Source organism: Pezoporus flaviventris, unplaced genomic scaffold (genome assembly GCF_033815535.1).
Source record: "Pezoporus flaviventris isolate CSIRO_AGI_PZ_B2104156 unplaced genomic scaffold, CSIRO_AGI_Pfla_v1 ptg000005l, whole genome shotgun sequence".
In the NCBI taxonomy this organism is placed as follows: domain Eukaryota; kingdom Metazoa; phylum Chordata; class Aves; order Psittaciformes; family Psittacidae; genus Pezoporus; species Pezoporus flaviventris.
In genome coordinates, this window is record NW_026892553.1 from 19,669,836 (window position 1) to 19,694,449 (window position 24,614).

Sequence of the window (24,614 nt, forward strand, 5' to 3'; positions counted from 1 at the left end):
CTACGCTTTGGCTCTGCATTCCCTACCCCAGTGCTCTGTGCATGGTTCTGTCTGGTTTTACAAACCTAAGCTGCTGTTGGGGTTTTTTCTAAGTTGAATTTCCCCCACCTCCCTGATTCACCTACCTAAAGGTTCCAGTCTGTGCCAGCACAACAGAGGAGATGGCGTGGGGTTTTGGAGATCCTATCAAACTCAGTAGGTTCTCCAAAATCACGGGGTTTTTTTTGGCCTGGGCCTTCACGTAAGTAACTCAGGATGTGGCTGTTGCTGAGTTGTACCCTCGCATACACAGTTCAGAACATGCCCAAGGCAGGTTGCTTGTAATGCCCTGAGCCAAAGGGGTCACCTAATACCAGATGGAGAAATAGACGCTAAGCACTGGGTGTGCAAATTGAGTTCGGGTAGGATCTGTGCTGATGGTGTCCCCTTCAAGTCAGTGCACATGGATTATCCGCACTATAAACTTCCCAATCAGTGGTGGCTGCAAAGCTGAAATCCAGCAGCTTTTTTAATTTCCAGGTCAGAGATCTCCTCCCATATCCCTCTTCTCTGGAGCATGTTTGTAACGGACCATCTGCGAAGCTGCAACAACAGCTCCTTGTTCGTGATTTCCAGCCTTTTTAAGTCCCTTGTCTTTCTCCTGCTGACCATAATCAGGAACAGGTTCAGCAGGAAGGGCGAGTGGTTTCCAGAGGAATTCCCAGCAGAACTCCATGAGGGAGCCCGGAGCAGGCCTTGGCGACACGCTCATGAGCAGAGCGTGCCATGCAGAGAGCCCTTCAGAGAGGGGCCGGGATCAGCAAGAGGAGGACAAATGACACTCGTGGCCAGCTTTCAAAGACAAATCTAAATATCAGGGTAGGTATTTGCTAACACCATAGCAAAGCCATCAACGAGGCTGCTCTGCCTCCTCTCTGCACACCCCACAAGGACTGAGGAAGTCACACACAGAGAGCGCTTGAGCAGTGGAGGTGCAATATGGATTGTATTAAGTGGAGCTTTTAATAAGATTGTGATAACGCTGATTTTTATGTTAATCTCTAAAGAGTTTGCTTTGGTAACGTTTAACTGATAAGAACATAATCTAGTTTTAATTTCATCCCTGCAGGTGTTTCCCGATGGTAAATGTTAAATTTTTATTGCTTCCTTAGGCAGTAATAATAGGGGAAATGTTGGTACGGCTCTGACCATTGGTATGCAGATAGCATCCTACTTTGTAATAGCTGTAAATCTGACAGGATAGGCTCTTACTTTTGAGATGACATTATAAATTTGTGTCAGCACTGAAGTAAACATCTTTGGAAGGAAAATGAAATAGAGATGTTATTAGGGGTCTAATGAAATAACCATAACTGCTCATTTACAAGAGATGTACATGCACAGGCTTGAAAGAAGTAGAGCCCATGCTGGGCTGTAGCCTTCCAATGAGCAGGACAATGGAGATTCTCAGCAGGGTCCTCCAGATGATGCAGAAATAGATCCTACACTTCATAAAGATGATGACTGTCTACAAAGCTCTAAATGTTTGCTCTCTCTGAGGCTTCTAAACGATTATAAATGCCATGGTGTCTAAGACTCAATTACAGCTTCCTTCATAGCGCTTCATGGAGCAAGACAAGTGTTAGGAGCTCCCACATGAAGACAGCAAGTAAAGGAAGAGAACTCTGATACTTGTCTGAAGTGCAATGCAAGCATACTTTGGGCAAGATTCACTCAGTACAAGGCTTGAGAGGGACTTGAATGATCACTTAGATCTTACACTGGCTTTGTTCTCAAGAATGAGCAAGCATGAAACCTGCCCTTGTTTGCATTTGGTACTTTAAAGACACATACACTTTAGGCTATATTTCCCCCAAATAATTGTATCTGTCCTGCAGCAAATACAGCTCTCTGGTGTGCTGTGCTCACCGTGTTTACAGCCACATCTCAGGGACTATTAGCACAGGCAGAGAGCTGATAAAGGACTTCTAAGGTGGAACTGGCTTGCCTCCAGCCAGTGCGGAGCACAGGCAGAGAGAGCTTCCAGCTGTCTTTACTCTCTTGTATAGGCATGCCCTGAGAGGGATTACATTTTAACAGAGGTCTAGATATTTCCTCAACGGTGCTCAGATATGTGGCTCCCAAGGTCCACATTAGTCATAAAAACAAACATCCTAACCTCTGACACAAAAAGCTACACGCTGGAACGTCGAAGTCCCTAGTGCCATGAAATGGGAATACAGCATGCTGCCCCTGGGGAGGGGGGGGCTGACAATCTGCACCTCAGCGTGGAAAGAAACCCCAACCAAACCTTTTACTGGTGAATTAAAGTTACCAGAACGGCTTGGACCGTTTAGGTTGAGCAATTCTTGATTCTGTTAGAAGTCAGACCGTGCACGCTGCCTTAAGTTGGATGTTTGGATGCAGTGTTTTGTTTCTTTTGATAGTGTTTTAAAATGAGAAATAAAATAGACTTTTAAAATAAACTGACATTAATTAAAAAGAAAACTCGATTCATTTTGTACAGAGGAACAAGAGGAAAACAACACAACATGGGTGTGGATGGAAATGAAGATGCGTCACTCCATTTCCTGAGTTACTTCAGTCAAAGAGGATCTACCACATCGTGCCATGGGGAAAGCAACTGTCAGGAAAAAGCAGCACATTAAGAATGTGCACTATTAAGAACTAAAGGCATTAAAAGCTGTATCACAGCTATACTACTCAGCTATATCACAGACTCACAGGATAGTTAGGGTTGGAAAGGACCATCTAGGATGGTCTACTTCCACCCCCTGCCATGGGGATGGAGACGTTCAGCTCCCTCCTGGCTGCACGAGTTCTTTTCCTATCAGACTTTATAAAGCACAAGTGATCTTGTGTAACTGCTTCAGATGAGGATCCATTAAAGGAGGCCCCCCATCAAGTGTTGCAGTCATCCTCCTGAACTTCACAACACCGTGTTTGTGCCATCTTTAGAGAACCCACAGAATCCAAGCGCCAGGCTCTCAGTATCTAAACGCTACACAATGTCCTCCTGCCATGGCAGATCAAGTGGAATGTGCTGCTAATCAAGTGTGAAAATCACAGGAATCAGGCCTAAGGCAACTTAAAGACAATCTTCTCCATGGTAAATGAGTTGAGATTCTCCCATAGGAAGTATTTCAACAGATGGATAATCACCACAGCAACCAAAACCACCACAGGGTTGGTCTTTTTCAGGAGCCTTGTGTATGTGCAGACTCCAGGCTTAGGTTTCCTGCTGAAGGAGGCAATATTTTATGTAACACAAGACTAGCCAGTGCTCGGAGGGAGCTCTCAGTGGTTTCTAAAGCCAGTAAAACTCAGAGGACCAAACATCAGCTCCAGGAGCAGCATTTTCTTAGGCCTCAGATCACACTCGACAAACTTGTTGCAGATTCTCTATTGCATCTTGTGTCTCTGCTCCTTTGCATCTGTATTTCTGAATACTCCTTTACCCACAATCAAGGATGGCAAACTCAGTCTGCCTCCAGTACCAGAAATAATTAGTTATTTGGGCAAAATAAAGTAGCCCAAAAAGGAGAAAGCCAAAGAAACAATAAGCTAATGATAAAGAACTTCCCACAGATCTAATTCTGGTTTCTGCCACACATGGCAGTATTCTTCATCTCCCACATGGCAGATGAGCAGCCTACCCGCAGTACACGGCATGTGGGCACACTCACATCTATCCTCTCAATGGTTTTTTATTCCACATAAAGCACATAATTCCACAGCGAGAGGAGCAGCAGGACTGTGCCCAGCCCAGCTTTGTGCATACCCAAACCACAAACCTTGGCACCAGTAAGTTTATCAAGTGGCTCTGTAGTATTTTTGCGTGTGTCAGTGCTGGTTACATAGTGATGGCACACATGTACCTTTAGGAATGTTGGGTATGGAGCATAACCATAGAATCCCGGCCTGGTTTGGGTTGGAAGGGACCTCAAAGCTCCTCCAGCTCCAACCCCTGCCACAAGCAGGGACATCTTCCACTGGAGCAGCTTGCTCCAAGCCCCTGTGTCCAACCTGCCCTTGAACACTGCCAGGGATGGGGCAGCCACAGCTTCTCTGGGCACCCTGTGCCAGCGCCTCAGCACCCTCACAGGGAAGAGCTTCTGCCTAAGAGCTCAGCTCAGTCTCCCCTCTGGCAGGTTAAAGCCATTCCCCTTGGCCTGTCCCTATAGGCCCTTGTCCAAAGCCCCTCTCCAGCTTTCCTGGAGCCCCTAGTAACATGCTCCTAAGTCTCACCATTTTAAATCATGGGTTTTCTCATGTGATCATTCTCTTTATTCCAGATTTGAATATCCCTGGAACACGTTTATGGATGCAGCGTCTCCCAAGCCAGGTCTCCAAAACCAGGAACACCCTCCACTGGAGTAACGCTCACAATGTAAGCTTCTGAATGTATCCTGAAGGCTTGGTAAAACCAAGAATTCCACTATGAGCTATGAGCTGAGTGGCACTCATCAAGAAATATGTATCTATTTTTTTTTTTTGCCATTTTTTACATTTCCATAAATTCTGACAAATTACAATTTCTCCCTAGAATAAAACTGTAATGTGTCACCTGAGGCTCCGAGACGGTTAATGAACTGTGAGCAACTATCAGCCGTGCAGAAGGTGGTACTCGGAAAAGACGCATGCTAATCCACAGCACTGGGCCAAGCTGCACCGTGGGTATTTATTCCTCCTGTTAGTCAACGTCTCCCATGATTTTAAATAGATGAAATGTTACTTCCCATCCTGGGTCGTTCCGTGCTGTTCTTGTGAAACACTTCTGGCCGCGGTGCTCATCTCGGTGGTGGGCGAAGGCTGGTACCCGGGCCAGGGTTTTGCAATGCCGTTTGACTGGATGGCTTAACGTCAACGTCAATTATTCACCTGACTCGCAGCAAAACTGTTTTGCTGCATTGATGCAATTGGGGATGATTTTAGGTGGGGATTGTGCTCATGCAGTCTTGTCTTTTAATTATATAGGGCTTAAAAGCCCAAGTCAGGGAAAAAGACTGAAGAAAGATGATGGTGGATGCTGCCTAAAATGAGCTGAAGTCCACGAAGAGTTTAATAAAAACCTATGAATAAGAGGAACATAGAACAAAGCAGCGTGAGATGGAGTTATGGTGACAGCACGCCCCATTTAAGCTGCACTGCTGCGTGGTTAGAGTCCCCTGTTCGCCTCGTTAGCGCGTTCATTTTGCGTTTAGGAACACATTTAGGCACACATCGACCCTCTTGCAGGGATCGGTGAGGGATCGGCTGGGGCTCCGGGGCCTCATCCTGAGGGAACCGAACCGGGACGGACCCAAGGTCAATGGCAGCGACCGCCGTGAAGGGGCCATGAAGCTTTTCGGGTAGGGGCTGTGCCTCAGAAACCATCCATGAGGTAAATCAGCGTTAACACAACCTCGTGTACCACAGCAGAGCTGGCCCCGGAACCAGACCCGCAGCCGGGTACAACCCCACGGCCCCACAGCAACCCGCCCGCCCCAAGATGGCGGCGGGGGGCGGAGGAGGAGGAGGAAGAAGAGGGCGGGTGTCGGTGCGCGTCTGGGGCGGGGTTCGGTGACGCCGGGCAGTGCCGGGCGGGAGCCATAGCGGCGGCGCTGCCTGCAGTGACGGGAGCAGGCGGGGGGGGGCGGACAAAAGGGGCCCGAGCCCGCACCTCAGCGGCCCCGGAGGGTGAGTTGTGGGCGGTGGGCGCAGCGCGGTACCCGGCACCGGGGAGGGGGAGAGCGGAGCGGTACCAGCACTCCATACCGCGGCTGGTCAGGGGGCCCCGGGCACCGACGGGCCGTGACAGGCCGTGCCGGGCCTGGCCTCCCCTCCGGCAGCTCTCGCCGTGCCGCCGGGGAGGGAGCGCTGTGGGAGCCCGGCGCCCGCGGCTCTTCCTTAGCGGGCCGTGAGGAGGAGCGCGGTCGAGGCCCGGGCCTGGCCGCTGTTACCGCGGGGCAGCCGGGCCGGGGCCCGGTTGAACTCGCTCCGAGGTGTCGGCGGAGCAGTGGTGGGGGCGAAGGGGCTGCTGCGTTATGGCACGGGCAGGGCAGGGCAGGGCGCCGGCTGCGGAGAGAGGCCCTTAGAGGATGCCTCAGCCTTTATCTGTGCTGCTGGAGAACAAAGAGGATCAGTTAAGCGGGTGCAATCGCTGGTGGTTCTGTGCCTTGGGTAGGTGCGCTCGAGGAGCGGGGTCCGGGGCCTTTCCTCCCGCTGCTCCCTGAGGAAGGACCGTGCTCCTCGGTTATCTGTAGCATCTTGGCGTTGGAGGCAAGTGCTTGGACCTGGCCTGAGACGGGGGAAAAGGCCACGTAGCGCTAAGGCGGTTCGGTTTGGTGCGTGAAACACAAACCGAAAGTGAGAAAATAGAGACTAAAGCAGATGTGCCCTTGAAACGCTTCCACCCTGTCCTGGTTTCGGCTGGGATACGGTTAATTCTCTTCCCTGTAGCCGGTACGGTGCTGAGGTTTCTTCCGAGCGATACAGTAGAATGGCTCAGAAGCAGCACACAGCAGTTATTTCATTTCCCCCTGCTTTTACGTAGCTTTTAGTTGTATTTTTTTTGTATTACTGCCACCTTTTCAGCATTTGAGAAAATAAAAGAATAGAACCAATGTGGCCCAAATGCATTCTGCTGTCAGCGCTAGCGGGATTTATGCTTGTTGTAGTCACCCGTGCTAATAGGTAACGCGCCGAGACTTCTTCGTGGCACAGCATCCTGGAGACGGTTCCCGATTGCATTTCTGGCCGCCCTGTAAGAGGTGAACAGTCCCAGGCTCCAGCCCAGGCTTCGTGAGGCACCAGAGTGGTCCTGCCAGTTTGAATGGGACTGGCCACCTACTGAAATGCTTCGCAGGATGTGTGCCTTCCTAGATCAGCACGTTGAGGTGGGGTTTAACCAGCTCACTCAAGGTCATGGAGTGGCGGTGGTGGAGGTAACAATAATGGAATCCAGCCATCCTGGCTGCTGGCTCCGTGCTCTGGGTGACTCTCCCGGATAATTGCAGGTAGTTTAAACATTGGTTTGTGTAAGTGCACGCACGGAGAGGCCTTCGAAACCTTCTGGAGGAGCAAAATGTGCATAGATCTGCTCTGGATCGGGTGCTGTGTTTATGTGGAGCTCATAATTGCTCAGCTGAGTTTTGAAGAAGAGTTTGTGGCTTGTTTTGTAAACAGGCACTCCAAAGGCATCAGTTTTCTTGAGGCTATAGCGTAGAAAGGCTTATTGTGTAGGTTTAGAGCCTAGATCATGAGATAGAACAAAAGCGGATCGCACTGTAATTGAACAGGCTTTGAAAGAAGTGGGGTTGTAAAGAGGTTTTCCTCTGAATCAAGTGTTTACCAGATGACACTCCGTAGAGTTATTTGCAGTTGTGAGGAGAAAAACAACAACCAACAGATGCGCTTGGAAGCCCTGGTGATGAGACTGTTGGAAGTTAAAACGGGAACACCAAACTTCCTCGCTTGATTTGTGTTCTCAGCGGATACTTGTTAAGTAAAACCAAATCACAGTCGGTGTTATTTCTGACCCTGGAGAGAAGCTGCATTTCGCTTTGTGTTTGTCTAAGTTTATGAAGGAAGGGACTTCAAAGGGAACGCTGGCAGGTCTATGCTATTGTGACACCAGCAGTATATATTTAGTAACCTCGGGGAGGAAAGAGCCTTATTGTGCTAAAAAAGATATCCATGGTGATTTTTGGACTTCAAAGTAAGCGGAAAGCAAGCTGGCCTTGTTCAGGTGTTACTCTTTGGCCTGTGTCCTGTAATGAGAGTTCTGTTGGACAGCTTCCTGCCCCAGTGAGGAGTTCCATTAATACCGGGAGGACCTGTGGAGGTCACAGAGCTGAGACTGCAGATCTTGGTTTGTGTGTTCTGCAAGCAGTCACAGTGGCTGTCAGCTACGATGTTGAGCGATCCTGGTGAGAGTCTGTTGTGGTGCACAAAGTGGCAGCTGTGTTTCTTGTAAATGGCCTGGCTGGGGTGCCAGAGGCAGCCTGCTGCATAGCCCTCTTCATGGAATCCCAGACTGGTTTGGGTTGGAAGGGACCTCAAAGCTCCTCCAGCTCCAACCCCTGCCACGGGCAGGGACACCTTCCACTGGAGCAGCTTGCTCCAAGCCCCTGTGTCCAACCTGGCCTTGAACACTGCCAGGGATGGGGCAGCCACAGCTTCTCTGGGCACCCTGTGCCAGCGCCTCAGCACCCTCCCAGGGAAGAGCTTCTGCCTAAGAGCTCAGCTCAGTCTGCCCTCGGGCAGGTTAAAGCCATTCCCCTTGGCCTGTCCCTACATCCCAAGCCCCTCCCCAGCTTTCCTGCAGCCCCTTCAGGCACTGGAGCTGCTCTCAGGTCTCCCCTTCAGGAGCCTTCTCTTCTCCAGGCTGCCCCAGCCCAGCTCTCTCAGCCTGGCTCCAGAGCAGAGCTGCTCCAGCCCTCGCAGCATCCCCATGGCCTCCTCTGCACTCACTCCAACAGCTCCACGTCCCTCTTGTGCTGCTGCCCCAGAGCTGGATCAGGGCTGCAGGGGGGTCTCCCCAGAGCACAGCAGAGGGGCAGGATCCCCTCCCTGAGCTGCTGCTCACGCTCTGAGGGTGCAGCCCAGCCCATGGGGGGGTTCTGGGCTCAAGCACACACTGAAGCTGGGTCATGGGGACTTCTTGCCAACGATCACCGCATGAGCACTTCTTGAGGGTTAATCTATGCAGGGAAGTTCTGATGATACAGGCTTCCTCTGTAAAAGTCTCTGCAGTTTCCTATTGATAAGTGCTGTATGGAAGCTATGCTGTTATTAATACTGAACTATCAGATCTCTGCAGCACATGCGTAGTTTATAATTCAGTCTTTGGGAAAAGCCCTTTTACAGATGTCACTTGATGCAGTATCCCAGTAAGGTGACTTCCAAGCCAAAAAGGGTTGCCTCAAAAAGGTTACTTGCTTAGAAATCCAGGAATTTGTAACCTGAAGGACACTGCTGTGTCAGCAAGCACAACTACTATGGGCTTGGCTTTGCCAGCTTTTCCTTCTGCCAGCTTGGGCGGTGATTTCTCATCCAGCCAAGTCAAATAAGCAAAGGAAGCAATAACAGGGTATACCTTTTTAAGATCGGTGGCTTTCTGCTTGCAAGTTGTGGAATCCTGGGATTTGCAATGGGTGTCTTAAGGAAAATGAGCCTATTAATAGGTTTAGTGATCCACCCCTCCAGTGATGTGGTGATCTGTGGGGTTTTGGACACTTCAGTGCATGCTGCTGCTGAGCTGAAGAATCCGGAGTTGTGGTTTGACACCAGGAATTGGAATGAAACTTGTGCAGTGTTGAAACAAAACCCTAAAGAAATTAAAATAGCATTCATTATGAGAAATAATGTTTTAACCATTTCATTAAGTATTGTCACTCAACGATATCTAGCAGTAGTGTAAATCATTATTAGGGGAAGAAAACCCACTTCAGCTTGGTTCAAAAGCTGCCTGTGTTTCTCCTACTTACAGTGTATGCAGTATAGATATGTATGAGAACCAGAGCTTCTCAGCTGCACCCACTGCATGGAGCTGACTGCTATAAAAAATAAACCCCTCTGCCTCTGAGGAGTCAGAAGTCATTTTGCATTCCTGGGAGCTGGCAGCTTTTCCGCATTAGCTCCTCATACAGTCACCAGATATTCACATGGAACAATGATTCTCGCTTTGCTGTTGTACCTAACGTTGTTCAAGGAACAGCGCTTACACTTGCTGCACAAAGTGATTCCAGAGCTTAATGAAACAAAAGGGATTCACCAGAATTCCAAGCAGCGCTCCCAACCCACATTGCCATGTCCAGAGCTGTTTCTTTCTCTGGGCTCTTCTTAATAAGGTAGCAAACATCAGCTTGGAGCACAGGCGTTGGGGATTTGTTTTCAGCATATTATTAGTAGCATTTCAGTGAAGTGGAAACAAACCTGTGCTCTGCAAAGAAACTGGATCTTGGGGCAAGACATTCCAGGGAGAGCTGTGACATTCCAGGGAGGAGTTGCTGTAGGAATAAAAAATGAGACGTTTCAGTTGGGAATAAGAATCAGAACCCGTAAATCTGAAGCTATGACAGATGTACTCTGGTAAACACCTAAAGGTGGGTCATGTTTCAAGTATGAGACACGTATCTGGTGCTTGGAAGTGTGAACGTCATGATGTTTAGAATGCAGAAACAAGCCTTTGGGTTTGATTGTTCGTAATGTGAGGGCTATTTGTGGCTAGAAAATTCAGCAACTAAATGTCTTAACGTATGAGGTATAAGCAACTAAAGGTCTTAAGGTGTAATAAACTAAATCAGTTTATTAGGCTGGAGAGCAGCTGAGATGGACCTTGCTTTATAAAGCTTCATGGGAATGGGAATGAGTCAGTAGGAACTTCTTGTTCTTTTACTATTTTCTGCTATAGAATAATGCTGAGCCCCAAAGGACATCTCCAGGTTGATAATTAACCTGTGGGAGCTACAGTAAAACATGCTGTTCTTAGGGGGGAATAGAAGTAGCTGTTTCACTTTGTTCTGTCTGTAGTGCATAAAGGCAGTGGTATGCAGGCTTGGGAATCTGGCCTTTATGAATTACATTTGGGATTGTTGCTTGCTCGTGTCATGGGTCCTGGTTTTAGTTCTGGAATGTCACTCAAAACAGAGCTGGTGGGAAGGGGTGGTGGCAGAGGGAGAAGTACGATGATTGTACTTTGGTTAGAGACAACAGTGCTCAAATAAATAGTAAATCCCAAATCCGTTTGGGATTCTTCATCCCAGGAACTACAATGCAGTCATAACAAGAGTTTAGTTTAAACAAGGCATGAAGGTGTTCCCCATTCTTTTGTTCTGAGTCTCTGGGGTTTGACATACCTCAGTGCCTGTGTGAGCAGATACCTAAGTTGTTATCCCTCGTCCAGGAAGTGCACCACAGCAGAGAGATTCCTGCCTAAATGGGGATTTACCTCTTTGTGTTTCCTCACTTCTGCTGTTACTGTCCCAAGGCAAGAATGGGATATCTTTAAGGGGGGGATATATTTTTGTGGTCGCCGTTTAGTTTGTGTTGCAAAGACCCAGCATAAGCAGCCCTGGTTGTGAATTGGGACCCCAAAATGCTGCCACGATCCCCTGAAGAAGTGCTTACCGGTTTGTTTCATAGCAGTTTGTTGCACAGATGGAAACCTGATGCAAATATTTTCTTCTATTTTTGTATTTTGGAAAGAATTTGGAGGTAGATTGATAACCAAGCGTCACCGTGTATATTTTTACACCTTTGTTGACTGCCTCAGTTCAGTAGAGACTTATGGAAATAATCTTGCCTTTTCTCTCTTTTTTTTCCCCCTTTTTTTTCCTTTAGAATTGCCAAAATGCTTTGGAATTCTTAAACGCTTCAAAACCTGAAGTCCCTGAGGATACAAAATCATAAGAACCCAAGAAGCAGCAAGGAGGATTCAGTGCCAATGCAGCAACAAAAAAGACAGCCAGAGTTAGTGGAAGGAAATCTTCCTGTTTTTGTTTTTCCTACAGAACTTATATTTTATGCAGATGACCAGTCAACACACAAGCAGGTGTTGACTCTATATAACCCCTATGAGTTTGCCTTAAAATTCAAAGGTGGGTTTCTTAGGTTAAGTTCTATTTAAGGGTTAGTTGGTGATCTTGAACAGTCCAATTCTAATTCATGTCACAAACCATACTTGTGGCAAACCCAAACTCGTGGCTTTATGTGTATCTGCTGATGAAGTCGGTGAGGTGTTCATTCCTGAGTTGTTACCACTCCTGTCCTTTCTGTTCCAGTTCTTTGTACAACTCCAAACAAATATGCCGTGGTTGATGCTACTGGTGCAGTGAAGCCTCAGTGCTGTGTTGATATGTAAGTAAGAGTTGGTTGGGTTTCTTTTGTGATGTACAACGTTGAATTATCTTGATGTCTTTTATTATTTAAGAGGTAGTGAATGGCAGCATGCATAGTATCAGCTAAGTTGGATATAGTATTATCCTGATCTGCTATATTCTTGTGGCTGTCTGGTCTTTGCCATTCTTTCACTCTTAAGGCAAAGGTATTACAAAATCGGTCATGCTTCCTTGTGTAATTTGTCTTTAGGCATAAATAAATAGTAAATGCAGTATAGTTTGTACACCATTGGTGAGAGTAAAATGAGCATCCTCTGAGCACTTTGTTGTTAGAAATAACAAAAGCCAGACTCCATCTGCAAACAAGTATTTCTCACACAGAGATTGCTCACACAGGGGATTTCTGTGTGAGAAATATTTGTTTGCAGATGGGCAAAATGAAAACATGTGGCGTTCTGTTGAGCACATGTTCCTGGGCCATGTTTACTAAAGGTTCTTTGGCCCACTTTTCACCCTGATGGCCTCTGGTTCTCTGATCTGTCTCCCCTTTACTTGTTCCCCTTGTCAGGTCCCGACTTAGTAACAGAGAAAATGAGAAGTGACCACAGGAATGGATAGGGTCTGTAGCTGCTACAATTGAAAGTTGAGTCTGTTTTAGACCAACTTCTTTGCATCTTCCATTTGGCACCTTCTTTCTGTGCTGATGTCCGGGTACAGCTGAAGTATGAAATACCTGAAAGAGCAGACTGAGCTTTCTGAATAGAAGTATGTGTAACACCTTCTGGGATCTTTGGCTAACAAATGGCCATGTGAGAAAACTCCACTTGTGAAGGATCTGTCTTTTGTCAGATAAATCATACAGGCCTTGGGGAATGGCTCTTTCCCTAAGTGTAATTTGGAAGATTCCAAGGACTCACCAAATAGAAGGGAAGTTTAAAGCACGGACCTAAAAGGTTTCAGTGGGCAGGGGCAACAATCCTGCAAATGGAACAAAACCTGTCAGAATATATCAGTGTATCGGTGAGCTGTTCCAGCCTTTAGCAGACATTTACACAAGCTTGAGGACGTTTGGTTAATCCTAAACAAATGTCTTTTATTAAAGAAAGGAAAATAAGACGTGCATGTTCCCAAGGGAAAACTGTTTCCAGCAGAACCCCCATCCCATTCCAGTGGTTGCTGTCTAAGGGCAGTGTTTACTGCTGGGCTATGAGCAGTACTATGCAAGTGTGGCCTTTTGCCAGATAAACAGATATTCTACAGAGCTTCCAATTATGCAATGGGCTCTAAAAAGAAACAGGAGAATGTAGCTGTTTATAGGGGTCTACAGAAAATCTCTCCTTGCTCAGAGCACAGCATTATGTACAGGGTCTGTTTAGGGTGGTACAAAGAATAGAAACAGAAGCTGAAAAGGAAGTGTTAAAGGGAGAAAGAAGAGTTGAATCTGCTGAGAGTCCTATGAATTAGCATTGCCAGGGGGCAAAACCCTTCTGTTTTAGTGAAGGCAGTTGCCCAGCCAACACTCAGCTCACTGAAAGCCTGTCATAGGCACTCTTTCGCCTCTGAAGTGACATAAAACTAGGTACACTACTGCACCTTCTTGCTTGGAGGGTGACTTGTCTCTGCTTCCTTGTTGAATAGTCAATTTAAACTGGATACCGGTTACAAACACTGGCTCCGTGTTACTGACTGTGGGTATCTTGATATAGTTCATTTAAATGAAGAGCACCACACAAAAATCTTGTTTCTTGCCTATATTATTGCAAAGATAGGTTTCTTGAAGCAATTTAAGACTACTCTCCTGTATTATTAAAGGTGGAATCATTTTTTAGCCCTCGGGAGATGGCAGCCTTCTTGAAGCCAAATCACTCCTATATAGGTGTATTTCCAGATTAGCTTTTGTTAGCTTAGAAATTGAGAATAGCCTTTCACAAAAGCCAAGTTTTCCACTTTGGAAAAATAACTAAAATCCATGTTAACCCCGAGAGCTGATACGAGCTGGAACCTGAATGTTGCAGCTATTTAATGCTAGAGATGTGTTTTCATAATGAATCATAACTGCAGAGGGGATGCAGCTGAGCAGAGCTCAGAGGTCTGTGTGCCTTTGAGCGGTGTTCCTTTAAACCTGTGCCTTTTGTGAGTCCCACATACATTTGTTCCCAATGGAATACCATAAAACTAGAAGGAATGCAACAGTTCCCACTCTGCCTTGCTGTTGAAGCCATCTTGGGCAATGTATTCAAAACAGTTGAGCAACAGTGATTGCTGGACATTGAGAAGGTTAACCAAGAAAATAACTGAGTCTCTACAATGCAGAGGATATGTCTACACTGCAGTCTGAGCTGTGACTGCAGCTTGTGTAGCTACAGCTGGTGTAGTTATTGGTAGCTAGTGAAGTATCTGCAGCATCATGCATTTCAGATCAGGCTATGAACTGTGGTCAAGGTTGATGAGCAAAGGTCTGACAGCATGGAGCTCTGCTATTGATACCCACATTGACTCACTGAAAGGTGAAAGATGTACATGGAGATCTGTGGCTGTCATTGCTACTGCACTCTTACATGCTCTTAGTGGGCTTCGATTCTCAAATCTCTTCACATCTTGCTGACTCTTGTCTACAGAGGGAATGAGTTTGGCTTCTCAGAAAGTATAATTGTAAAGCTTTGAGCCTGGTTTCCTCAAAAAGCTGGACTTGGGCCATCACCTGCCCACGTGTTCGGCACCTCTGCTTTTCTTCTGCCCTGTCCAGTCCCCCCCTACCTTCTGAAATGGCTGGCCAGCATCAAGCAGCTTTGGTGAGGGAGGAGGCCTCATTCAGATCATTGGTGTTTCATGCATGCTGGCATCTGGGCCAGAGGTGGGCTTAAGATAAAGAATTAACTGTTCCTTTTGGCCAGCCCATTGGAGCAGATATATTTGGGAACCAGAGCAAACATGAGGAGGGGAGAGAAAAGGCAAGATCTATTCTTCAAGTATATGGAGTGATGGAGGAGATAATGGAGGTCTGGACTATTGCAATGCATCTGTGTAGGGTGGGAAGAGGGGGAACACTGGAATATGTAGGATGTAATTCCACAAGAGAAGTGCTGCTTATGAGTTCCTCTGTTTGAGAACATGCTTTTCCTCTGCAGCGTGATCCGTCACAGAGATGTTCGGGCTTCTTACTTTGGTGTGATAGATAAATTCCGTCTGCAAGTGTCTGAGCAGAGCCAGAGGAAAGCATTAGGGAAAAAGGAGATTATTGCAACTCTGCTTCCATCTGCAAAGGAACAACAACAACAAAAGGAAGAGGAGGAGAAGAGAATAAAAGAACACCTGGCTGAAAGTGTCTTTTTTGAGCAGACTTTGTGTCAACCAGGTACGTGAAGTACTTTGACCCTCCTGTCTTCTGAAGCTGTTATGGACAGCTCCAGTGACTAGAAAGACTAAAGTGAGTTTTAACCCAAGTCTCTTTAAATACCTGCAAGACTGCTGCCCTTATCACTGGGGGATAACAGTGCCCTAGAACCCAAATTGTGACTGTTGTGCTGTTGCTGTCTTGATCAAGACCTTTTGCTGCCCCATGGTTGTGTTGCTTGGAGAGTGCCTCCATTCCTCTGGTGCATAAGTTCTGTGCCAGCCAAAGGGAGTTCATCTGCAAAAGGATGGTAGCTATTTTTTCCCTTGGGCTCTCTCAGAACATATGCCCCTTCTGAGTTAGTTCCAAACCCTTAATCCTCCATTTCCTGATGAGCAGGAAATACTGACAGAAACATCTTCTAAAGTGCTCCTTGTTCAGCACCATCTCCTTTGTGTGTCTCACAAGTATAGAACAGCTCAGTTACCAGCTGGAAACTCTGCATGTTTCATACACGAGGAAGTGAATCAACAGTCTTGGGCAAAACCTGGACTCAAACAGTTAAATTCAAGTGATAGGGGGAGATATTGAAAGTATCAAGTTGTTCCAGAACTGGATTTAAACTGATTCTTGACAGTCTCCCTCACTCGTCCTGATTTACACCGGAATATTCTTGTCACTTGTTTGAGTTTTCATGACAAGAACAAAAATCAGTTCCTGAAAACAGGTGAACCTGCTTGAGAGCGTTCCTCTTGTTAAAACCAAACTGTTCCACCAGTTACACATGGGTTGTTGGCTGGTGAAACACCTGAGGAAACCGAAACCAAACAACCTCAAGAGATGGGTATTAGTGAGGTGGATGGTTATAGCCCATGGAGGTCTCTGGGCTCACAGGACAAAATGTGACCATGACAGTTGTTCCGGTACAGAGGGTTTGAACCATCCTGAACAACCTGATACTGGTCTCAATCCAAATGCTGCTTCTCTGCTTAAAACCTTTATTGACTTCATTCTACTGCTTGCTAACAGCAAAACAGCAAACAAAGCAACTGCAGGCTTTGCATCTAACCTACATCCTGGAAAGTACAGGTTTATGGAATTAAAACAGAACACATATTGCTGGTCTCTGAGGATGGAAAACTTGGACAAAAGCATTGGCTGGTTTCCAGTGGGATGTAAGAATTTGGCTGGAGGTATTCAACTAACGTATTAACAGCTCTTCTCAGAGATTACACAGTGTGCCTCTGAGTAGGCTCCAGCTGTATGAAGAACAGTTCCTTTACAGTTTGTGTGTCCTTAATCTGGTGACGTTGTCAGAGTGGTTCATTCCCATAGGTTTTAAAATAAGATTCCAATATTACTAATTTTTGGCATTTAAACTGGTTCAGGAAGATGCAGCCCCTGAATCCTCTACAGAAGGAATCTCATCTGGCCCAAGAACATGAGCCCCTGCTGTAGCCAGGCTTTGTTCTGGGTGTGGAAGCTGTTACCTTCCTGTGCAGCTCTTCTAGGTGTTCTTTCCTCATCGATTACTAATCACTGGAGGAACATAGCAAGGAATGGAGGCAGGATGTGTGGTGAAACCTCAGGCCCTGCTGAAGCATCCAGCTCTCAGGAGTGTGTATATATAGCTACGGGGCCTGGCAGGCTCTGTTCCTGCAGAAGGGAGGGGTTTGGGAAATCATGTGAAAACAAGTTCCAGCATCAGAACAGGGAGCAGCAAAACGTGGAAGGTTCAGAAGGGTGGGTTTAAGAGGTGTTTTCCACCCCCTCCAAAGGGAAAAGAAAATCCCAGGATGTTGCAGCTCCAATGCACCACAAATGCTTTTTACATAGTATTTAACATGTATTTTGGTCAGATCTTCCTACAAACTTAGATATTCCTTCCTCATCTCTTCCAGAAAACAGAACTGCCTCGTCGGGACCTAGTTTACTAACAGTCTTCCTAGGAATAGTGTGTATTGCAGCACTAATGCTACCTACATTGGGGGACTTGGAATCCCTGGTGCCTCTCTACCTCCACTTAAGTGTGAATCAAAAGTTAGTAGCTGCTTATGTTTTAGGTAAGTATTTTGGCTTTTGTAAATGCTTTCTTACAGCTGCATTTGCCAGTGACTGATGGCATCCAAATCACCACCATTACCCTTTGGTTTGCATCTCTACTTAGATTTTAACTTGCAGCCAAAGTGGTACCAGAGTACGTTAATTCTCATGAGCATTTTAGACCAGATTTTAGTTGATATTATATACAGGCCCATGTTAGTTAACTTCCATCTGACAAGTGTCCAACTGTAGTCGTCTGCCAACAAACCTGAATGGAATGTGCCATTTCTGATTCTTATCCTGAAACAGGGAGTTTCTCCATTGCAGAACCTGCATCTCCTCTGTTCCGTTCCTCTCTCCAGCCCAGAGGAGTAGGTTTGAAAGGCTCCATTCACTCCATAAGCAGTTGAAATATTGAACTGGCTGCCCATGGCCTGGGTAGGTGGATTCTTCACTGGGTAAAAAACTGGCTGGAAACGGCCTCAAGCTGCACCAGGGCAGGTTTAGATGGAGCTGAGGAGCAATTCCTGCCCCAGAGGGTGCTCAGGCATTGGAACAGGCTGCCCAGGGCAGGGCTGCAGTCACCGTCCCTGCAAGGGTTCACTCACCGTGGAGAGGAGGCCTCAGTGCCATGGGGCAGAGGTGGCCTCAGCACTGCTGGGGTAAGGGTTGGACTGGAGGAGCTGAAAGGGCTTTTACAGCCTGGTTGATTCTATGAATTGTATAGAAATAAGTTACTGTAAGCCCTTCCCAGGAGAGCACCAGTAGCCACAGTCCTTCCTGCTTTGTACCTCCTACCTTAGCAAGCGTGGGGAAGTTGCACGTTTCATTTGTGCTGACTGTTTGTCTATAACTGTTTCAGACTGGAAGAACAGTGTCACTAAACTCAATTCTTCTGCCCCACTACCTGGCACAAATGAGGAGTTAAAGGAAAGGAGCTAGGCAGCTTCAGACTGATAGCTAGAGGTGAGGTAGTGGTGGGGAAAGGCACAAGTTCATGGTGGTTCATGCACACACAGAGTCCACTCACTGATTCCTGCAAGTCAGTCTGATGAAACAGTTGGAAACCTCACTTGTTGCCCTTTGCCTGAGTCACTGGTGGTGCCACTGGTGCTGTGTTCTCAGACCTTGCACTAACTCCTGCTGTGTTTTAATCTCTAGTTTTGAAAATGACTCCAGTTTCTGCTGGTGCCAACAGCAGTTTGAACCCATTTGACTCGATGCATTTGCACCAAGTCCAACCTGTTTGTAGATTCACTATAATGTCCTTACAGGGTTTGACTCCTGTGGGAGCAGCACTTTTAGTGCTCATGAGTTTATGTGCAACTCTTCCTGTGTAGAAAGTTGAGTGCTCTTGGGAAGATGAAACCACTTTCTTTACACCAAAGCACAAATGCATTGTGTGGCTTCAATTGAAAAGGGAGATTGATGTCCATCAACTGGGCTTACAGCTGGGAAGTATTTGCTTTACAGCAATGAGTTAAACCCTTTATGGCCTGAAAGTCCTTTACAGGTGATACGGGCTGTCCTGTAGCACCTTCCAGAAGCCTCTGTTACTGCTCTGGGATGGTTTAGGTAATCCAGGCTAAGGCCTACAGCAGTTGTGACAGTACCAACTGTCCAAGCTAGTGCAGACCTTAAGCAATAGCTGAACTGTAATTCCTCTTCAGTGGGTGCATCGCTTATGGAAGGCAGCGTTAGAGCTCTGCTCTGCCACACTTCCATCCTCAGACCTTTACCAAGTCAGTGAGTTAAATCACTGTGTAGTGGCAGGACACTAAAATAGTCTCAGAAATGCCTCCATCCACGGTAGAGGAGATGCGTAGGCTTTAGCTGAGCTCTGCAGTGAAAGGCTGTTCCATGAACACCATCTGAGCCTGCAGGAAAGGAGGATTGCCCAAGAACTGATAAATTACCACTTGGATGTTGTGTAAGGCTGGAACTGAAGGAGCCCTCATGTTTTCCATATACCTCGTCACCTTGTGCAAAATAAATCATGGCTAAGAACTTGCAGAGTTGGACTTTTTCCTGTATCAGCACATAATTAAAGTGAACTTCTCCCTGGGCCATGGGTAGGTTTATGAGCCCCACGTCTCCTGCTTTCAGCTGGGTTTAATTGGTTTTAACCTCTGTTAGCACAGTTCTGTTTTGCTTTCCTCCCTGCTAAAGGTCACAACAAAGAGTCTGCAGGAAGCTCCCTGTGCAGACTCACGAGGAAGCTTTGCATCTTAGTCAAAAAGCGGTCTTTGATCAGTTCTGCACAGAGCAGAAACAGTGCCCTGGAGCCTTCAGCTGAGTCAGCATTGGAATGACACTGCCCCCATGAAAACTGGGGCTCGCGTGCTGCTGTTAGACTTGCCACAGTCAAAAACTCAGAGCGAAGGTTTTCCAGGGGTGAGCTCAGTCCTTGTTTGGATTATTTCGAGCTGCTTTGGCACTTGGGTACCGGATACACTGCACTTGAGTGTCAGTCTTTGTAAGCAGCTTGTGGCTCCATCAACACTTGGAGCAATCCTCCTGCTATTTCAGTGAAGTGTATATATAACTTGTGCATGTATTTATGCACTTTCACCTTCTTTTCCGGGCCGTGTCAGGGTAAGCTGTCTGGTTTAGATGTTTTATTCCATGAAATGAAAGCATTCAGTTGTGAATTCTTGTCTTTCAGGTCTCATCACCATGGTTATTTTGAGAACATGAGCAATGAGTTACTAGGATGTCAAACACCTTACTGTATATTCACATCATGAATGTGGACTGCCTTTTACTCCCATTTGGCGCATTAAGATGCTAGCAAACCCGTTCAGTGATTTCAGATCCCTTCAGAAGTGTAATATATTTTAACTATGTATAATAAACGAAAGACTCAAAGCACTTTTGGGTGCTTCTGTATCAGACAGCTACGAAATGTTCAGTGATACCTGTGAAAATCACTTGGAAAACTTTTATATCTCCGCCTACTGTACAAAATCCTTATTAAAGCAACCTTTGTTATTTTTAGTCTATGTGAACATCAGTGTGTGCTCACTCGGAAAGCAAAGCCCTGTCCTCTGTAAGACATCCATTTGGTTTGTGGTTGTACGCGCTGGGGCTGGTGCCCAACACTTGTGTATCCCTCGCAGGATGCGAGTCGTGACTGAGCATGGAAGCGAATGACAAAGTCCAGCAGTGAAACTATGAAATAAACCATGCTTTTTAGGTGAAGAATTCCTTCTCCACATCCTTGCTTCAGCAGTGCCACGTTGAGTGCTCGTTTTGTATCACAACTGTAAGACAATAAAGCCAAGTTCTGGCATCCAGGTCCTCTCATTTCACAGGCTGCATGTGGCAGGTGACCAGAGTGGCATTAACAGAAGCTGACCTCACACTGAAAACTTCCCCGTTTCTTCTCTTTCAGAGACCAAACTAAGCAGAGCAGCACAGGGATTCCTCCATCCCACCCCAGCCATGCCAGAGGAGGGGTTTTGTATCAGAACCTCCTGCTCAAATCCCAGTTCTATATTCCATTTCTCTTGTTTCATACAAGATGCACTTGATGTCACTTGACATTTCATGGGTGAGAGGTTTCTGCTGAAGGGCCTCTATTGCTGTGTTTGATTCAGACAGACGAATCTTTGTTCCTCAGTCTGTAGAACATGCTCTGATCTGTATAAATGACATTTTGGAAATTAAAACTTCTTTCTCCCCTGCCCCTGCATGTTATGGGTCACTTTCCTGCTTGTGCATGCAAGGCTAAAGAAACCCTGCAGATAAGTGTTGCTATAAAACCCCCCACAAGAACAAAAGGAGAAAGGTTGAATTGAAGTTGTTCAGCACTGCATGTTTTTTTCTTATATACGATACAAGTAAGTCTTTAAAGGGCAATAAAATGTAACTTCAGTTTGATTCGCAGGAGCACTGAGGTTGTGTCATCTGTGAGGGTCAGAGGATGAGGAAGAGTCAAACATTAACACTAATTACAAAGCAAAGTTCCTCACTGGTTTTTGGAGGCCGTGTTCTAGCACCTATGCTGGAGCCACCCACCAATGACACTGGTTTGGGGCACAGGAGCCTCTGTGAGCTCTCATCTCCAGAGCTTTGCTGTCTGTTTAATACCTGTGCTGCTCATTCTGATTCACATGGGGTGGTTGGACCTGCTGCTGCTTGAGCAGGGCAAGGAGTGGAGCACAAGGTAGGAGGACAAAGCTGCCATGCGGTCCCTCAGCCTTGCTCTGGTGCAGCAAGATACACGTTTTATTGTGCCCAAGCTGATGGAAGAAACCACAACCACAACCCCACCTTTTCCACACGTATCCTGGAGTGCCAGGGTTGTGGTTTTCTTGCCAGGCTCTTGCAGAAGTACCGAAGAGAGAGAATCCCACATGGGGGAACTCTTTTGGGTTGCTATTGCAAGTGTTGATGCCTGCAGATAGTGCATGGACACAGCATGGGAATGGGACCACAGGACACCCACCATGACTGACACCTTCAAGGAATGCAGACTCAGAAGAACACCTTGACCAAAGAAACCAGTAAAACATCACCAGCAACTAAAACATTGGAACATCCCTTCAAGGACAAGCAAGGAGCAATACAAGATAAAGATGAAACGCGCAGCGTAACTCGGCACATGCAGGTAAACCTGGTGCTCAGGCAAAACAAGCATGACAGAGGGGAACTGTGACTTCTTCCTACTTGAGGGGGGTTACAGCACACTCTGTAAGCACAGATTTATGCCAGCGTTGGGAAATGGGACCTGAGGATGGTTTAAGTTCAGCACTGTGAGGGGGAACGTATCAAACCCTGCTACAGCATGGGCACAGGGAGGCACTCGTGTCCCATCACCAGGTGGGTGCACGAAATTTATAAGCTATTTTTTGATGCCTATGCATATATATGTATATACACACACACACGCATGCACACAGCTGTAGGACTTAGCAGGGTTGTGGAAAACACTGAATGCCTTTGGAAATAAGACTTGAGACAGTGACGGTGCCTTCTAAAAACACCAGGAAAACCAGTTAAGCGTCGGCGTCATTTCCCATCCCTGCCTCTTAAACAAACAAAACCAGCCATTTCCTTGCCATGGAGGAGTGCTCTCAGCAGACAGTGAGGAGGGCTTTAAGGTCACCCAGCAGAAACAATCATCCTGTTTACCCAGCGCTCGCTGGGGCACTGGGATCAAACAAGGAACGTTGGCAGGCTGAGCGGTGCTCCCAGCTGCTGGAGGCTCAGGGACAGGAGCTCCTCTGGGTGTTTGCACTCGTGGGGATCAGAAAACGCTTTTAACTTCCCTGTTGTCTCTAAAGGAGGGTCATGGAATGCTTCAAACCACACCAGACCTGACTGAACGGAGCTGAAGGGACCTCGTTTCACCAGGGATGGGAGCTGGAGGAGCGCCGGAGCCTGGGGAGCCGGTGGAGCAGCCTCATGTGGAGAGCACCCGGGAACAGATCCAGTCCCTGCCGAGGGGAACGCTGCTGCTGGTGGCTCAGCACCCACCCCAGGGGGATAACCCAGTGTGGGGTCGGTGACAGCCACTGCTGCTGCCAAACAGCCCAAGAGGGGCACTGAGGAGCCCATCACAGGAACGAGCCTTCAACGCGGGAGAAATCCTTCCCGGAACCAAGCAGCTCCGAGCTCTCAAAGCCATTCGTACATTACTTCATTTCATGTTCACACACAGGAAGGATCCGATAACCGAGAGGCCTAAACTGGAGAGAGGCTGCCAAAGAGGTTTGGCGATAAATCACCATAGTTTAGTCCTCATTTGTCAATGCATATGCCAAATACCTCCCTTTTCTTGTAACAGCTTCCCCTAGAAATGCCAAGGTCCATCGCCCCTTTCCCTTATCAGGAGTATGCATCTCACACGTCCAAACTTAGGCCCACTGGGAATCATCCCACGCATCCCATCACTGCCCTGAGCCACTAAACCAGCTCCAGGAGTACTTTGCTTACAGCAAAGAAAGTTCTCAGAATGAGAGATCCTTCATAGGTCATGGAATGGTTTGGGTTGGAAGGAACCTTAAAGCTCACCCAGCTCCAGCCCCTGCCACGGGCAGGGACACCTTCCACTAGAGCAGCTTGCTCCAAGCCCCTGTGTCCAACCTGCCCTTGAACACTGCCAGGGATGGGGCAGCCACAGCTTCTCTGGGCAGCCATTGAAGGAGGGTGCAGTAGCTGTTGCCAGGAGGACATAACTCACTCAGTGCTGCTCCAGATAAGGTAGTGAAGGCTGGGAAACCACTGCTGCTCATTCTAGCAAGAGCCACTTAAAGATAATGGATGTGTAAATGAAAGGAGTCCTAAAGAACCTGCATACCCTCAAAAAATTAGTACAGAAGGAATGAACACTCATAGTGTAACACCTACAGCCAGGTAAGGGGATGGGGGATGCACTCACTTCTTTTGGTCTATTTTTGTCTTTTATAGAAGCTCTCCGCTGTTGCTAGCTAGCTGGTGACTTTAGATAATGAACTGTAGCCAATGCACATCAGCTCCTGAAAATCTGCAAAGCTCTGTAACCACACTGACAACACAATATGGAGTTACACCCAGGGGAAGTAGCACAGCCATGACTGCAGCAGCACCAAAGCCATGGCTCATCTCCTCACAGTGAGGAAAGGGCTAGTAAGGAGGCCCACCTGAGTAACAGGCTCCCTGTAACAGCTCCGCCATGCAGCATCAGTCCAGACACATGTAACTGCTGTCATCCTGAGCCTGGCAGAGCAAGAGGTAAGACTAAGGAGCAAAGAAGACTGATCAAATGCCTGTCAAAGACATGGAATGAAAGAGAGAGAGTCTGTGATAGAACTTAAAGCCATGGTTACAGGTTAAAAAGAGAGGAACTAACAATGCACCTAACAAAGTGAGAGCATCCCTCTCTAGGGAGATACTCAAGGTAGGAACACCAAGGTGTTAGACGAGCATAACCCCCATCACAAGACAAAACTCTGCAGTAAGGCTCTGGAATCCTGTGTTCCATCAACAGCACCAACCCATTAGTGCCTTCCCTCAGGAATCTGCCTGGAATCTCCGAAACCAACCCCGAGTGCTGCAGTGAATGCACTTACAGTGAAAGCACCCTGATGTATTTCTGGCAGCGGTTGCTTGCAGCGATGTGAGTGCCACACAGTCCTATGCAAGCTGGCTCCAAGACCCCACAGTGCTCTATTTCTGTGCCACAAAACCCAGTGCCTGACATGCACGCCTTGGGTTTGATTTCTCTATGGCACAAAGGGAAAAAGTAAACAAGAAACCCATGTTTCCAAAGGCAGAGCCTGCAGCAGGAGCTGCTCCCACTGCGGCAGCTCTTCCTACTCAACACCCAGCAAAGTTCTACACATTTACATGCCATTAATCATGGAAGGAAGCCTTGAATTTAACAAACATTTTCCAAGGCTCTTGTGGAGCAAGGAGAAACTAAAACCCGC

The 24,614-nt window shown here is 47.1% G+C and overlaps 1 protein-coding gene across 2 annotated transcripts; it reads left to right on the forward strand.

Annotated features, from left to right (window-relative positions):
- The first annotated feature begins 5,580 nt into the window (after nucleotides 1-5,580).
- MOSPD1 (motile sperm domain containing 1) lies at nucleotides 5,581-20,196 on the forward strand. 2 transcript variants are annotated; one of them, XM_061446227.1, is made up of 7 exons: nucleotides 5,581-5,679; nucleotides 11,326-11,582; nucleotides 11,766-11,841; nucleotides 14,951-15,177; nucleotides 17,058-17,219; nucleotides 18,062-18,165; nucleotides 19,865-20,196. In XM_061446227.1, exons 2-6 carry the CDS (start codon nucleotides 11,429-11,431, stop codon nucleotides 18,139-18,141), a joined length of 699 nt encoding a protein of 232 aa, XP_061302211.1. In that variant the 5' UTR covers nucleotides 5,581-5,679; nucleotides 11,326-11,428; the 3' UTR covers nucleotides 18,142-18,165; nucleotides 19,865-20,196. The 2 variants fall into 2 exon arrangements, with proteins under 2 accessions (XP_061302211.1, XP_061302212.1); XM_061446228.1 differs by lacking the exon at nucleotides 18,062-18,165.
- The last annotated feature ends 4,418 nt before the right edge of the window (nucleotides 20,197-24,614 follow it).

Coding starts and splice junctions, on each gene's coding strand:
- MOSPD1 (XM_061446227.1), top strand. CDS start 11,429: ATGCAGCAACAAAAAAGACAGCCAGAGTTAGTGGAAGGAAATCTTCCT. Junction 11,583..11,765: donor GTTTGCCTTAAAATTCAAAG/GTGGGTTTCTTA, acceptor TTTCTGTTCCAG/TTCTTTGTACAACTCCAAAC. Junction 15,178..17,057: donor GCAGACTTTGTGTCAACCAG/GTACGTGAAGTA, acceptor CATCTCTTCCAG/AAAACAGAACTGCCTCGTCG.